Below are 15,968 nucleotides of genomic sequence, written 5' to 3'. Positions count from 1 at the left end.
CAGGTTTCCTCCAGATGTGACGCTTGGCATTCAGGACAAAGAGGTCTGAATACTTTCCGAAGGCACTGTAAATCAGTAAATCTACCCATTGACAGAGGGATATGTGATAAGGGGATAATAGAGAGGAAGAAAATACATATATATAGGCATCCTGATCACGTATTTCCTGTCTGAACCAGGAAATGGGTTCTGAGAGAACAGGAGAGAGCATATATTATGACAACATTTTGTGACGTTTTCTCGTTCATTTTGGACTGTTTCTGGAGGCAAGTCGACGTCTACGCTAGGTCTGTGGCGGTGATGTCCTTCTGTTAGCCGGTTATTGTCATGCAAAAGACTGCCGGTCTCACAGTAGTCAACCGTTTATTAACATAAACACGTTTAGCATCTGCAGGCCTCCACACACACACACAAGCTGCTGCTGGGCGCATTTAGAACATTTAAAATGTCTAAAACAATGATTGAATATACACCATCACAATAAATCCATTATTTATTTTAGGAATGTCCGTCTAAATAAACATTATGATATGAAGAAAATGTATTTCAGAAGAACAGAATGCGAGTTGCCCGACTGTAGGCTTGTTCATTTCGCTGACAAGATATGCTTAAGTCCCCTGACATTATTTTATATTTTAGGATTTTATAGTAAGAAGAATATAATTGAACTTAGCTGACTTAAATAGAAGAGATATTTTTCCCATTCCTGAGCAAGTGTGAATACGAAGAGGCTATGTTGAGCGTAAAAGTGATCATTTGAAACAGGTCTTATGCACTAGATTTAGAGTTATTTGGCAACTTTACTTTTGAATGATGCAAACCACAGTGCCGTGCTGCCGACCACAATTTAACCTCTATTTAAGTATTCACAGCCTACAGAAAATACATTTTTCAACGCTTTTCATCCTATTTTCAGCTCTCTCTCCTTCTCCACTAATGTTGTTTCCATGTTTTCCCACAACCATTTTATAAATAATGCTGGTGTGCTAATAAAACATAGAAACAGCTCCCTCTGGACAAGAGGCTGAGAAAAGAGAGGAGAGTTTGTCTTTCTTCCCTCCTATACTCCTCGTTCTATTCCCACCCTCTCGTTCCCTGTATTCTAAACCGAGCCCTTAGGAGCCAGTAAGAGCCAGTGCACAAACCCTGAGTCAAGTACAGAATTGGAATATTTTCTAATTACTTGTAAAGTACAGAGGTGAGGGTGATTTAGCTTGGGGTTTGCCCTTTGGGACTATTCCATCACTCATCACAACCACGACAACCAACCACTGAGCATCAAACTCCCATTAGTCTCCTTATGTTGTTCAACAACAAAAACAAAGCTCTTGTTCATGCCATGGAACCATCTTGCTTTGACTAGCCATAGAGATATACTTCCTAGTAATAACCAGCCGGTCTCTCTCTCTCAGGCAAAAGCCATGCATGGGGAGCTGTTTTGCAGTGTGTCACTCTGACAGGCGGTTTATAAGAGGCCGCCTAAGGCGTCATTTTCCGTCAGACACTAGAGTTCACACATCTCCTGCTCAACCCTGGGGATCTCCTTTGAGGCAGGTGACAAGTCTCAGAGAACAGCACAAACACGCTTCTAACACACACAGACCAAGCACAATGCTAACACACACACTTCTAACACACACACTTCTAACACAAACAGTCCAAGCACAATGCTAACACAAACAGACCAAGCACAATGCTAACACACACGCTTCTAACACAAACAGACCAAGCACAATGCTAACACACACGCTTCTAACACAAACAGACCAAGCACAATGCTAACACACACGCTTCTAACACAGACAGACCAAGCACAATGCTAACACACACAGACCAAGCACAATGCTAACACAAACAGACCAAGCACAATGCTCACACACACAGACCAAGCACAATGCTAACACACACGCTTCTAACACACACAGACCAAGCACAATGCTAACACACACGCTTCTGACACACACAGACCAAGCACAATGCTAACACACACACTTCTAACACACACAGACCAAGCACAATGCTAACACACACGCTTCTAACACACACAGACCAAGCACAATGCTAACACACACACTTCTAACACAAACAGACCAAGCACAATGCTAACACACACACACACTTCTAACACACACAGACCAAGCACAATGCTAACATACACGCTTCTAACACACACAGACCAAGCACAATGCTAACACACACAGACCAAGCACAATGCTAACACACACGCTTCTAACACACACAGACCAAGCACAATGCTAACACACACGCTTCTAACACACACAGACCAAGCACAATGCTAACACACACAGACCAAGCACAATGCTAACACACACACTTCTAACACACACAGACCAAGCACAATGCTAACACACACACTTCTAACACACACAGACCAAGCACAATGCTAACACACACACTTCTAACACACACAGACCAAGCACAATGCTAACACACACACTTCTAACACACACAGACCAAGCACAATGCTAACACACACTTCTAACACACACACTTCTAACACAAACAGACCAAGAGCACTCCTCACAGAGACTTTTGAAATTCACCACATCTTACACGTTCAGCCCAAATACAATCCTCAAACACACTTCCTACATCCACATACAACACACAAACACAGACAAACACACAAACCTAACACATGCACCCCAAATACACCCCTGACAATCACACACATATTTCATTCACACCCACATCCATGACACAATCTCCTCACACAAACGCATTACACACACTTGTGAGTCGTGACACACATACAGTAGCCCAAGCACACTACTCTCACCCCTTATACAACTTCCTTACAGACCTGACCCAAAAACACTTGTTACCCCCATTCTCTTAAAGGGATAGTTGCCCCAAACACACATTCTACAACCAGGCTTTCCAGAATCAGGTTCATTATAAAAACAAACTCTGGTGACCTCGACTCACTCCCAAAGAGCTTGAGGAGAAACTGTTAGACAAGTAAACAAACTTCACTCAAAAACCTGTGTGTGTGTGTGTGTGTGTGTGTGTGTGTGTGTGTGTGTGTGTGTGTGTGTGTGTGTGTGTGTGTGTGTGTGTGTGTGTGTGTGTGTGTGTGTGTGTGTGTGTGTGTGTGTGCGTGCTTGCGTGCGTGCGTGCGTGCGTGCGTGCGTGCGTGTGTGTGTGTGTTGCCAGTGGAGCTCGTTTGATGAATCATCAGTAGGTCATCCTGGCTGAAAATAAATAATTTGAGACGAACAATTAGAGCTCTCCTCGTTAGTGAGGGCCTGGCCTACACTCTCTGGGGTGTGGCAGCCATCTTGCTTGAGACAGGCAGAGCGAGTCAAAAGTAGTGCACTACACAGGGAATAGGGTGCCATTTGGGAAGCAGTCAGTTTCTCCTCTCTAATGAGATCTCCTGGTTGTTGTTGTTGTGGTGTGAAGAACCCCTGGCTCCATTATCAGCCACTTAATTCTCTCATCATTAACGAGATCAACGGCACAATCATCAGACTCCTGAGACTCCTGAGACGCTCTCTCGATTTCTCTCTGTTGATCTCAATCTCTCTCTCTTCTCTCAGTCTCTAAATCTAACTCAGTTCACAGTAAGAACAGACACATACTAGCACACTTTCTGTCTGGACCTGTCCAACCACATCCTCAGAAGTCTGGCCCTCTGGCCATCAGTAACTCTGTCCGTAAACATCCTGATGACTTCTATTTGTCATGTATGACTCATGAGCATGTAGTTGTTCATTCCATTCCAATCTAATTGTTGTCTTCGAGTGTAATGGAGCAACACGATTGGTTCATAATTCGCCGAGCAGTCTTTGAAATGATCCTCTTCTATCAACGCGTTCTCCATTCAACGACAGAGTGCATCTTGTTCCCGGGGGGCCTGAAAATATTTGCTCTCGCCAATATCATTCTCAGCAAGACTCTGAAACAATTGTTCCTTTACACCCCCTCAACCTTCCTCCCTCTTGGCTCGTTGGGAGCAGAGAGATTCTTCTCCTATCAGACAATAGTAACACAGTAATACAGAGACTATGGGTAATATGACACATGGCAGCAGATAATACTGCTCCAGACGCTGCATTGCTGGAATATGGCATTATCTACTAAACCGTCACATACACACATGCACTCGCGCACAAACGCACACATGCACACACACACAGACACCCCTTATTCCTCCCCAACACAAATGGATTTGGAATAGCAAGGTAAATGATGGGGAAAGACATCACTAACGTTCCTTTTCTATCTGACCTTTGGTTCAATTGAAATGGTTGAAATAGAATGGACCCCGAACCTGTCTAAACAGTGATCCAGTATAATTACCAACCTGTGGCCCCTCTGGAGCTTCTCAATCAATACCCAACCAGGCAGGCAGGCCGGGCAGGTGTAGGCCTGGTTAACCTGCCTTACAGGGGCCAACGGAGGGAGGAGATACCCACAGTCTGTGTCCACTACCAGCCCAGCTCTATAGAGAGACAGGGGGTGAAACATGGCCAAGCAAACAGGAAGGGTTACTGGAGTGAAACGGCTGTGTCTGGTTGGGGTATCCAGGGCTGGAACGTCCATACATCCATCCTCCATCTCAGTTCTCCCAGTTTCCACCAGGTCGTGTCTGCTCAATGCATCTGGGTTCTCCTCTTATTTGAGACAGGCCGAAAGAGCCTACGTCTGTGTCCCTCCTATTCCCTAAGCAGCCTACTACTTTTGGCCAGAGCCATATGGGCCCTGCACAAAAGGGAATAGGGTGCCATTTGGGAAGCGGACAGTCTCTCCTCTCGAATAAGATCTCCTGGTTGTTGTTGGGATGTGAAGAACTCTGGGCTGAGTGGGAGAGTATGTTGTGTTTGAAATATCCGGGGCAGGAACCTCTATCCATTCCGACCTCCATCTTGGATCTAATTCCTAACAGTTTCCACCATCGCTGGGCTTCCCCATTTGGGTTTACCATGCTGCTCAATGCATCTGGGTTCTCCTCTGTGCTGACTAAGGGAGTCTGGGGGCTCCAGTGGGGAGATTAGCTGGCCCATGCCACCCAGTATGACAGCTTCTCCACTATGCTATTTCCAGATGGCAACACACTCTGCATCATTCATGAGACATGAAGCTGCAGATAAAGCATCTACATAGTAATGTGGTACGGAGCACAATCCATCCTTCCACACACACACACACACACACACACACACACACACACACACACACACACACACACACACACACACACACACACACACACACACACACACACACAACACACACGCACACGCACACGCACACGCACACGCACACGCACACACACACACACATGGAGAAACACATTAACACACACCCATATACATTGAGTGTACAAAACATTAAGAACACCTGCTCTTTCCATGACAGGCTGACCAGGTGAATCCAGGTGAAAGCACTTCAACCAGAGTCGATGATGGATTGTGTATGTGCACCATTCAGAGGGGGAATGAATGGGCAAGACAAAAGATCTAAGTGCCTTTGAACGGGGTATGGTAGTAGGTGCCAGGCGCACCAGTTTGTGTCAAGAACTGCAACGCTGCTGGGTTTTTCACGCTCAACAGTCTCCCGTATGTATCAACAATGGTCCACCACCCAAAAGACATCCAGCCAACTTGACACAAATGTGGGAGGCATTGGAGTCTAAATGGGCCAGCATCCCTGTGGGGGGGCGGGGGGTAACTCAATCTTAGGATGGTGTTTTTAAAGTTTTGTACACTCAGTGTATACATACACACAAACACACACACAGAAATGCTACAATGCAAACACACACGCCTACCAATCCCCTGCTCTAAATCCTATTAGTGAAATGAGAACGAGGCACTGCGACCTAAAATCAAGGCCCTGTGTGTGCTGTTTCCATGGCAGAATCCTCCCTAAATCATGTTTAGTATTATTATGCACAGGTTTAGAATACAGCACTGCCACTCACACAGAACCAGGGCAATGATGTGGGAGAAAGGGAGATATAAAAGAGAGAGAGAGAAATTAAAAGAGAGAGAGAGAAATAAAAAGAGAGAGAGAGAAATAAAAGAGAGAGAGAGAAATTAAAAGGTGAGAGAGAGAAATAAAAGAGAGAGAGAGAAATTAAAAGAGAGAGAGAGAAATAAAAGAGAGAGAAATTAAAAGAGAGAGAGAGAAATTAAAAGAGACAGAGAGAGAAATAAATAGAGAGAGAGAGAGAAATAAAAAGAGAGAGAGAAATTAAAAGAGAGAGAGAGAAATAAAAAAAGAGACAAGAGAGAGAGAAATAAAGAGAGAGAGAGAAATAAAAAGAAAGAGAGAAATTTAAAAAAGAGAGACGAGAGAGAGAGAAATAAAAAGAGAGAGACGAGAGAGAGAGAGAAATAAAAAGAGAGAGAGAAATAAATAGAGAGAGATGAGAGAGAGAGAAATAAAAAGAGAGAGACGAGAGAGAGAAATAAAAAGAGAGACGAGAGAGAGAGAGAGAGAAATAAAAAGAGAGACGAGAGAGAGGAGAGAGAGAAGAGAGAGAGAGAAATAAAAAAAGAGAGACGAGAGAGAGAGAAGAGCGAGAGAGAGAAATAAAAAGAGAGAGAGAAGAGAGAGAGAGAAGAGCGAGAGAGAGAAATAAAAAGAGAGAGAGAAGAGAGAGAGAAGAGTGAGAGAGAGAGAGAGAGAGAGAGAGAGAGAGAGAGAGAGAGAGAAGAGAGAGAGAAGAGAGAAATAAAAAGAGAGAGAGAAGAGAGAGAGAGAAGAGTGAGAGAGAGAGAGAAGAGAGGGAGAGAGAGAGAGAGGGAGAGAGAGAGAGAGAGAGAGAGAGAGAGAGAGAGAGAGAGAGAGAGAGAGAGAAAAAAAAAGAGAGACGAGAGAGAGAGAAGAGCGAGTGAGAAGAGAGAGAGAGAAATAAAAAAAAAAGAGAGACGAGAGAGAAGAGCAAGAGAGAGAAATAAAAAGAGAGAGAGGAGAGAGAGAGAGAAATAAAAAGAGAGAGAAGAGAGAGATAGAGAAGAGTGAGAGAGAGAGAGAAATAAAAAAAGAGAGAGAAGAGAGAGAGAGTAAGAAGACAAAGGTGTATGGCTGAGAATGTCACATGGATCATTAGGAGACACATATTTCCACATTGCGCTCGCATCAATCAACCTTGTTGGACTAATGACGGCGGGAACACACACATTCTTGTGCTCGTATACTCACATTCCTCTGTTACAACCACTCTACCATTAATTGGCTTTTGTACCCTAGACAGTAATTGATTTCATTGTTTCTCCATGTTCTAGAAAGCCCTGTCTAAACCAGTCGAGCATAGATCAAATTTGAACAGCATACTACCATGCCCAAAACCTCAACCTCTCACACACACAGTCTCTGGGGCTGAGGGCAGAGTGAGGTGGAGTATTCTTTAATAAGATTGACAGTACTTTAATTGGTTGTCACAATTGAACTGTATCTGCCTGCAGTAGCGAGCGCGGCTGGCTGAAGTGGCGTCTCTGTGTGTAATACCAGAGAACCTATGTCAGGAGCCAGGCTGCTTCTAGAACACAATAATGGCTCTGACTGACAGACACAGGCCAGGGTAATATCCTGCTGGAACAATATGCATGCATCTGACGAGGAGAGGATAAGAGGAAGAGGAGGAGGAGGAGGAGGGGAGATAGACAGGATGTAGCCCCAGCCCTGGCAGCCAGCAATATACTCTATTTCACTGTAAAGAGACCCCCTACATCCAACACACAGTGGCTGGTGTTCAACACCTACACACACAGTGCCATAGTATCCACACAAACACAACACAAAGATCCACGCATGGCTCCAACACCAATGTAAACACAAACCATGACATCGCCCACACTGAAACCGGCAAGGTTCTTAACCCAGACCCAGCCTGACTAACCCAACTAAACTCAAGTCAAACTAAACCAGACGCAGCCTGACTAACCCAAACAAACTCAAGTCAAACTAAACCAGACCCAGCTTGACTAACCCAACTAAACTCAAGTCAAACTAAACCAGACCCAGCCTGACTAACCCAACTAAACTCAAGTCAAACTAAACCAGACCCAGCCTGACTAACCCAACCAAACTCAAGTCAAACTAAACCAGACCCAGCTTGACTAACCCAACTAAACTCAAGTCAAACTAAACCAGACCCAGCCTGACTAACCCAACCAAACTCAAGTCAAACTAAACCAGACCCAGCCTGACTAACCCAACTAAACTCAAGTCAAACTAAACCAGACCCAGCCTGACTAACCCAACCAAACTCAAGTCAAACTAAACAAGACCCAGCCTGACTAACCCAACTAAACTCAAGTCAAACTAAACCAGACCCAGCTTGACTAACCCAACTAAACTCAAGTCAAACTAAACCAGACCCAGCTTGACTAACCCAACTAAACTCAAGTCAAACTAAACCAGACCCAGCCTGACTAACCCAACTAAACTCAAGTCAAACTAAACCAGACCCAGCCTGACTAACCCAACTAAACTCAAGTCAAACTAAACCAGACCCAGCCTGACTAACTCAACTAAAATCAAGTGAAACTAAAACAGACCCAGCCTGACTAACCCAACCAAACACAAATCAAACTAAACCAGACCCACCAGAAACCAACCCAGACCCGTTCCAGTGTCCTTACCTTGAACAGCCTCAGTATATTGGCAACCATGATGGACACGGAGCTGGCCGCCGCCCCGATCACCCCCACGATCTTATCAGGCTTGGCGAAGATGGGCAGGTCGCCGTTGGCACAGCGTACATCCGAGCCGTCCTTCTCGATGAGGGCCTGGACAAAGGTCAGCGACTGCTCCAGGGCGTAGGTGTCTCTGGAGCAGGTGTCCAGGATCCGGGCCCCCAGGGTGATGTTGGGGAGCAGCTCCGTGTCCTTGTTGATCAGGTCGATGGCAAACATCATGGCCTCAAGACGATGGATCCCTTTCTCCTTCTTCAGTTCCCCGCAGGGCATGCCACCGCCCCCCCGGGAGTGCACCGGGAACAGGCCACCCAGGATGATGTCGCCTTCCAATCGGATGGAGTGGGCGTACTCCTGATTGGGCGCAGTACCGATGGCGGGGTCCGTGATTCGCTGAGGAGAGGCCAGAGGGAGGAACCAGGAACATGAGGCAAGGAAGTGGAGAAGGAAGTGGCGTGTGGCGAGGAAGGAAGGAAGGCGTTGGGATTCCGGCAACGCCATGGTAACAGTTGAGTGGCGCTTGTGGGAGGAGTTACTGAGGAGTTACTGTGGAGTTTGTGGGCGGGATCATGGGTGAAAGGGCGTCAGTGCCCCGGGGGAGGAGTTAGCAGGCAGCTCTAAGATGTCCCAGGCCCATGAGGCATGCATGTCCCAGTAGAGGAGAGAGAGAGAGAGAGAGAGAGAGAGAGAGAGAGAGAGAGGAGACGGTGGCGGCGAGTGCAGCTGCAGCGATTGTAATCCTGAACTCACATCTTCAGCAGACCCTGCAAGGTACACACACAGAGAACACGTAGCAGTCAGTGCCTCAGTTATCTAGCACACACAGTCTCTCCCTCCCTTCCTCGCTCGCTCACACACACACACACACACACACACACACACACACACACACACACACACACACACACACACACACACACACACACACACACACACACACACACACACACACACACACACACACACACACACACACACACATACAAATCACTGTTCATGCTGCAATGCCTGTCTGTCAGATTCAAGAGTAGAGAGATGAGCATTGGCCACACACACAGTACAGCCCCCTCCCCCCTCTCTCTCTCACACACACACACACACACACACACACACACACACACACACACACACACACACACACACACACATAACCGCCAATCCTATCCCACTGATAAGTCCATCCTATCCGTCAGTGCCAAGCCTGTCAAACACAAAGTGCCAAGCCTGTCAAACACATCAACAATGGTCCAGAAGGCATTATTCACGTGGACAGAGTGAAGGTTACTCAGTGTGTAATCATTCAGTATAAACATCTACTGGTTCTACACCTGTTTGACTGACAGCTGCATGGGAATCAACACCTGGAAGGTGTCACCACAGCTACCTAATCATTGTCATCAGAAACAGTACAGTAATGATGTAGCAAGCCATCCTAGTACGTGAGTCAGTGAGAAGAGGCTTTCATGGAGCAGGTTCGGTTTAACTCTCTTAGTTTTCTTGCTGGTGTCCTTCACGAATGAAGTGATGTCATTGCTGGCCAATCAGATTAGGCTACTGGGTGCCCTCTTTGCCTCAAAATATAATATCCACTGGCGGCCTAGTTTATCTGTAGCCCATTAATAAACTTTTATCATTCATATCACATCATCACTCTATATTCCTCAGACAAAACAAAGGCATGAGGAAAAGACCATCATTGAGACAGACGAAGAGGGCCTTCCTAATAGTGTGTTTGATCTGTTATGGTTTGACCACACCCGCTTCCCCAAAATAGTCAAATGTGTGGATATTCTTCTGAGATAGATAGAAGAGCATATTAATAACACTAGAATGTGAAAATATCAAAGACATTCACATTCGTAGCTATAATGTATTGGCTCAATAAGTCTAAACTTCCCGCTGAGCGCCATGACCACTTTTGAGCGCGTCCGTGTGCGTTCCAAAAGGCACAGATGCTGCGCAGTATGCTTGTGTGGGCTGAACCGGCTGCACAATTCTAGGATGCTGAGATGCTAGGGGACTGCTGCATCATTGCATATAAATATCCTAATGTTTATTCGGACATTGTGGCAATATTTCTCCCTCCCTCCCCATCTATGTACCCATATTTCAAAGACGCTCACCTTTCCACACAAACAGCACTTTCAGATACACCCCCCCCACCACATTTTACCCTCAGAACAGCCTCAATTCCTTGGGGCAAGATGTCAAAAGCGTTCTACAAGATGTCGAAAGCGTTCCACAGGGATGCTGGCCCATGTTGACTCCAAAGCTTCCCACAGTTGTGTCAAGTTGGCTGGATGTCCTTTGGGTGGTGGACCATTCTTGATAAACACAGGAAACTGTTGAACATGAAAAACCCAGCAGCATTGCGGTTCTTAACACAAACCGTTGCGCCTGGCACCTACTACCACACACCCTCTGAACGGCACACATACACAATCCACGTCTCAATTGTCTCAAGGCCTAAAAATCCTTTGTTAACCTGTCTCCTCCCCTTCATCTACAGAGATTGAAGTGGATTTAACAAGTGACATCAATAAGGGATCCTAGCGTTCACCTGGATTCACCTGGTCAATCTGTCATGGAAAGAGCAGGTGCTCATAATATTTTGTACAGTGTATAGTTCCTATGGTCGCCAATTATAAACCTATGAAATAAATGAATCATTTACCTTGAAAGGATAACATTACTATAGCACTTTACCAAGCACTTTAATTTTTTTTTTAAATGTCTAACGCAATTGGGAAAGGCACAAGCATATTAATATAAAACAGTACATCTTTATGGTTAGGTTATATTCCTAATTGGCTATTCAGGCTGTATTCATGCATACACTTTAAACCCCAATGTGCTGTCATTACTCAAAACTTTTGAGGAAATCCGTTGCACTTAATATATATGAGTACAGTTACTTGAAGTGATTATGTAGTGAATCGTATGAGCTTGAACACTTTGAGTAATGGCCACACATCCCAATATAGTTTCCCAGTGTACCTTGCCTTTTCGAGGGAATTGTAGTTAACCCCCCCAGTAAGTTCCTCGGTGAATGTTATCATTAAACTCTTTATGACAATACGTTAAGAATATGGCCTTATTTTGAGGTCAAACCAAATTCCAGTCACTTTCCCAGATTTTCAAAAAAGTCCTAGTTGAAGTATTTCCAGGAATCTTCCGACTGCAATTTCTGGAAAACCTGAGATATTTACAAGAATTTTGCGTCCCTAACTGCAAGTCATATAATGCTGGCTTGCAAAGTGATGTGTAATTCCTATTGGAATCCAGACAGAATTAGGACATTGAACAGCTGGAATTCACATTCACCTACAATCTGTATTCACAATGGCTGCAAGGTTTTTGGGAAATTATGAGGACTGCATTTAAACTGGAACAGTAATTTCAATAAGGGGTTGCAAAAATCAAGATAAATTATTAGATTAGTTTAGAAAAAAAGCAATGTTATTTATCTCTGTGTAGCGTAAGATGTATGTATCCATCCCTCAATGTACATGCAAAAACACAGATATTAAAAACAATTCCAAAAAAATCTATCTGCAGTAGAGCATGCTGGGGGAAAAAAAGTATGTTTGTTATTTTTTATTATAACTTTTAAAAAATAGGGTTGATGTGACTTCTCATTTAGTTTTGAGTCACTACCACAAACATTTTAAGTAATGATGAATTTTCATTGACTTTGAGTTCAACTTACTATAAGTTCTTGAGTTCATAATGCCTTGGGTTTTACAGCGTAAGAATGGATCTTTCAACGTATTGTTTTCTTTTACACTATTTTATTTCACTTCTGCAATAATACCTTATCACAAGCAGTTCGCTACACCCGCAATAACATCTGCTAATCACGTGTATTTGGCCAATAAAATTTGATTTGATTCCTGCTCGGGTTGGAACTTTTGACTCACTAATAAGAGATAATTGACAGAATGGTGGAAATTCCAGCAGTGTTATCATTATTGTTGGCAGTAAGAAAAAGGGAGTATTACCCTGCGAGGCAGAGGCCGGCCCATTTAACTTTTTAATTTACACCAATCGCTAGGTGTCAGTCTGCACCATCCTCTCTATTGGTCATGATATTAGGTGTCCTCGTGTGCAGAGACGTTCACTGGGGAGCGCACTGCTCTTTTCACAAAGTGATAGCTTTTCTCTCTTTTTCGCCTCTCTCTCTCTCCCTCCCTCTGCTATTTTATCCCCCTCCCTCTGCTATTTTATCCCCCTCCCTCTGCTCGTTTCTCTCTCCCATCTCCCCGCCCGTTCCTCTCCCTCCTCCTGCTCCCCCTCCTCCTTAGTTGCCCCCTCTCACCGCACCCGTTGAATATGACATTCTTTTATTTATTTTTTGCAATTCCGATCACAGGCAGGTAAAGACACCAACCAACGGCAACGAATCAAACACATCCCAAATCCCTCCAACGGTTCCCCCCTAAATTGACTTGTGATCCTCACAATTCCCTTGACCCGTTCTCGTGGATGAGAGAAGATACGGAACTCCTCACAGAAGACGTGGTGGAAGTGGTGTGTTAGTATGATTGCGTGGGTTTGTTGCGGGGATAGATGGCGATCCATGTGGGATACACCACCACCCTCTGATACATACGGATGATTAAAGCAGTGGCATGAAGCAGGAAGCTGCGCTATACAAATCGTGGTTGTGCTCCAAAGAGAAATAATAACCTAATGACGTCTTCATGGTAGGCTACATATAATTAGATAGAAACATTATCAACCCGTAATGTTTTTTAATTCAAGTTCAATATAAGATTCGTGTCTATAGATTGAGACAGCATCCTTCATGTGCGTGAAATAACGCGTCCCTTTTCAGTGAGCTCTCTGAAAATCACACTAGTGATATCCCAATTATTTTCATCCAATTTTCCCATATTAATTATGATGAATTAGATCACAAAATAAGACGTTTGTGCTACGGACGAGATCAGATGTATGGATCATTCCTAAATGCCATCAGAGCGGATGCTGTTTCTTGTGGCGCGCGGAACAGAGCAGAGAGCGCATTCCTTTGGGTCAATATCGGAACTTCATTGCGGAGCTCAGCAGTTTCCTTTCCCAACACTGAACCCTTCTCATTTAGCTACAGGTCACGACTCTGATTAACGATACCGTGGACTGTCAACATCAACTATGCATGTCGATAATGAAAAGATAAATAGTTATTTAAGGGATGATTTGCAGAACCATCGAGGGTAATTAATTTAACAATGAGGGAGAAGAAAAAGCAGATGGACGAAGAGCGATGGATTCTTCAGATAGAGGGAGAGAGGGGGGGAAGAATTATGTTTGATGGGACCTTCTCAGACATACGAAAACTATTGAACTAAATATGTAATTTTGAAAAATGCCTACCTGCTTTTCCGTGACTTGATTGAGTGATCCTCGCTCCTTCGCGTCCCACTCATAGATGCACGCGCCTCGGGTTTTCGGTGCTGAAAGGGACAGCGCATGCAGCCGTCCAGCCAAGCAGCCAGCGCGCGTCTCCGCCAAATGAATCCCCCAAAAAAAACACCCACCCAACAGCGATTGGTCTCCCTACTCTCTCTTTTTTCTCTCTCACTCTCTCTCTCTCTCCGCATATCCCCTTCTCTCTTTATAAGCATCGGCACCTTTTATGTAGCATAAATGACACAGAAACGGTTTGAAATGCAACATCTAAGCAGTCCTATTCTGATGCATCTGCCCAGACAGATTCCCATTCAATTAATCCGTTATGATTGAGATCAATGTCTTAAAACAAGACGACACCAATAGGCCTACATCTACTTTCTGCATAATAGCCAACACAAAAACGCAGCCATTGGTTCCTCTCTGACGCTCACACCAACATACATGTGTTGCTACATGTCAATAGGTTCTTTCTAATCAATAGGCCTATTGGTTGCAGTGATCAATCTATAACTTGACTTATGCAGATATATTGCAGATAAGCCGATGCTATATATTGGTGATTAACAACCAAAATGAATACGGACGGGGGTACGATAAAAAGTCAGACAACTGATTCATCAAGAAGAATAAAGGCTTTCGCGTTCAAATAACGGTGATGTGCGAGACGTGATAAAATGGTGTCATGACTTTAGGAGCGAGCGCCTCACTAGATAGAGCACTACCGCCATCTAGAGTAACGTAGCCTACAGTAGGTCCATAAACGAAACACCGGTCATGTCAATTTAGGTAAACTATTGACTATAGCTCTTCTGTTTAAAAAAAAAGCCCATAGGTTGAATCAACCAAAGCATACTTGTTCAGTAATAGACTAACAATCCGCAAAAACACTTCAAATCCACCAATAATAGGTCTACTTAAATCCGAGCCTCAAGATCCACAGTAGCTTGGCCCGGTGGTTCTTAATAAAATGAGTTTCGGGGACGCCTGTGGGTCAGAGGAGGTACTGCAAGGGGTCCGCAGACTGATCGCAAAATACTGTATAACATACAGCCTGTCTGGCTGCTTTGTATAGTAAGCCACGGTCACGTGACCTACTCTCTGTACGAGCGAACCATTTTCATTTACATTACATTACATTTAAGTCATTTAGCAGACGCTCTTATCCAGAGCGACTTACAAATTGGTGCATTCACCTTATGACATCCAGTGGAACAGCCACTTTACAATAGTGCATCTAAATATTTTAAGGGGGGAGAAGGATTACTTTATCCTATCCTAGGTATTCCTTAAAGAGGTGGGGTTTCAGGTGTCTCCGGAAGGTGGTGATTGACTCTGCTGTCCTGGCGTCGTGAGGGAGTTTGTTCCACCATTGGGGAGCCAGAGCAGCGAACAGTTTTGACTGGGCTGAGCGGGAACTGTACTTCCTCAGTGGTAGGGAGGCGAGCAGGCCAGAGGTGGATGAACGCAGTGCCCTTGTTTGGGTGTAGGGCCTGATCAGAGCCTGGAGGTACTGAGGTGCCGTTCCCCTCACAGCTCCGTAGGCAAGCACCATGGTCTTGTAGCGGATGCGAGCTTCAACTGGAAGCCAGTGGAGAGAGCGGAGGAGCGGGGTGACGTGAGAGAACTTGGGAAGGTTGAACACCAGACGGGCTGCGGCGTTCTGGATGAGTTGTAGGGGTTTAATGGCACAGGCAGGGAGCCCAGCCAACAGCGAGTTGCAGTAATCCAGACGGGAGATGACAAGTGCCTGGATTAGGACCTGCGCCGCTTCCTGTGTGAGGCAGGGTCGTACTCTGCGGATGTTGTAGAGCATGAACCTACAGGAACGGGCCACCGCCTTGATGTTAGTTGAGAACGACAGGGTGTTGTCCAGGATCACGC

General features: G+C 44.9%; 1 protein-coding gene across 3 annotated transcripts in view; it reads right to left on the bottom strand.

Annotated features, from left to right (window-relative positions):
* The window catches only part of LOC118365943 (metabotropic glutamate receptor 8-like), a 308,531-nt gene extending 294,345 nt beyond the window's left edge, over window positions 1–14,186 (bottom strand). For all 3 annotated transcript variants that reach the window (XM_052491908.1, XM_052491907.1, XM_052491910.1), the window contains exons 1-2: window positions 14,049–14,186; window positions 8,619–9,436 (exon numbers count right to left, since the gene is read on the bottom strand). In XM_052491908.1, coding sequence (XP_052347868.1) covers window positions 8,619–9,173 — 555 coding nt within the window. In that variant the 5' untranslated portion in view covers window positions 9,174–9,436; window positions 14,049–14,186. The remainder of the gene's footprint in view (window positions 1–8,618; window positions 9,437–14,048) is intronic.
* Window positions 14,187–15,968: the final 1,782 nt, after the last annotated feature.

The sequence above is a fragment of the Oncorhynchus keta genome, chromosome 33, assembly GCF_023373465.1.
Source record: "Oncorhynchus keta strain PuntledgeMale-10-30-2019 chromosome 33, Oket_V2, whole genome shotgun sequence".
In the NCBI taxonomy this organism is placed as follows: Eukaryota; Metazoa; Chordata; class Actinopteri; order Salmoniformes; family Salmonidae; genus Oncorhynchus; species Oncorhynchus keta.
The sequence above is the reverse complement of the archived record's forward strand: the minus strand, read 5'-3'. Positions and strand labels throughout refer to the sequence as shown.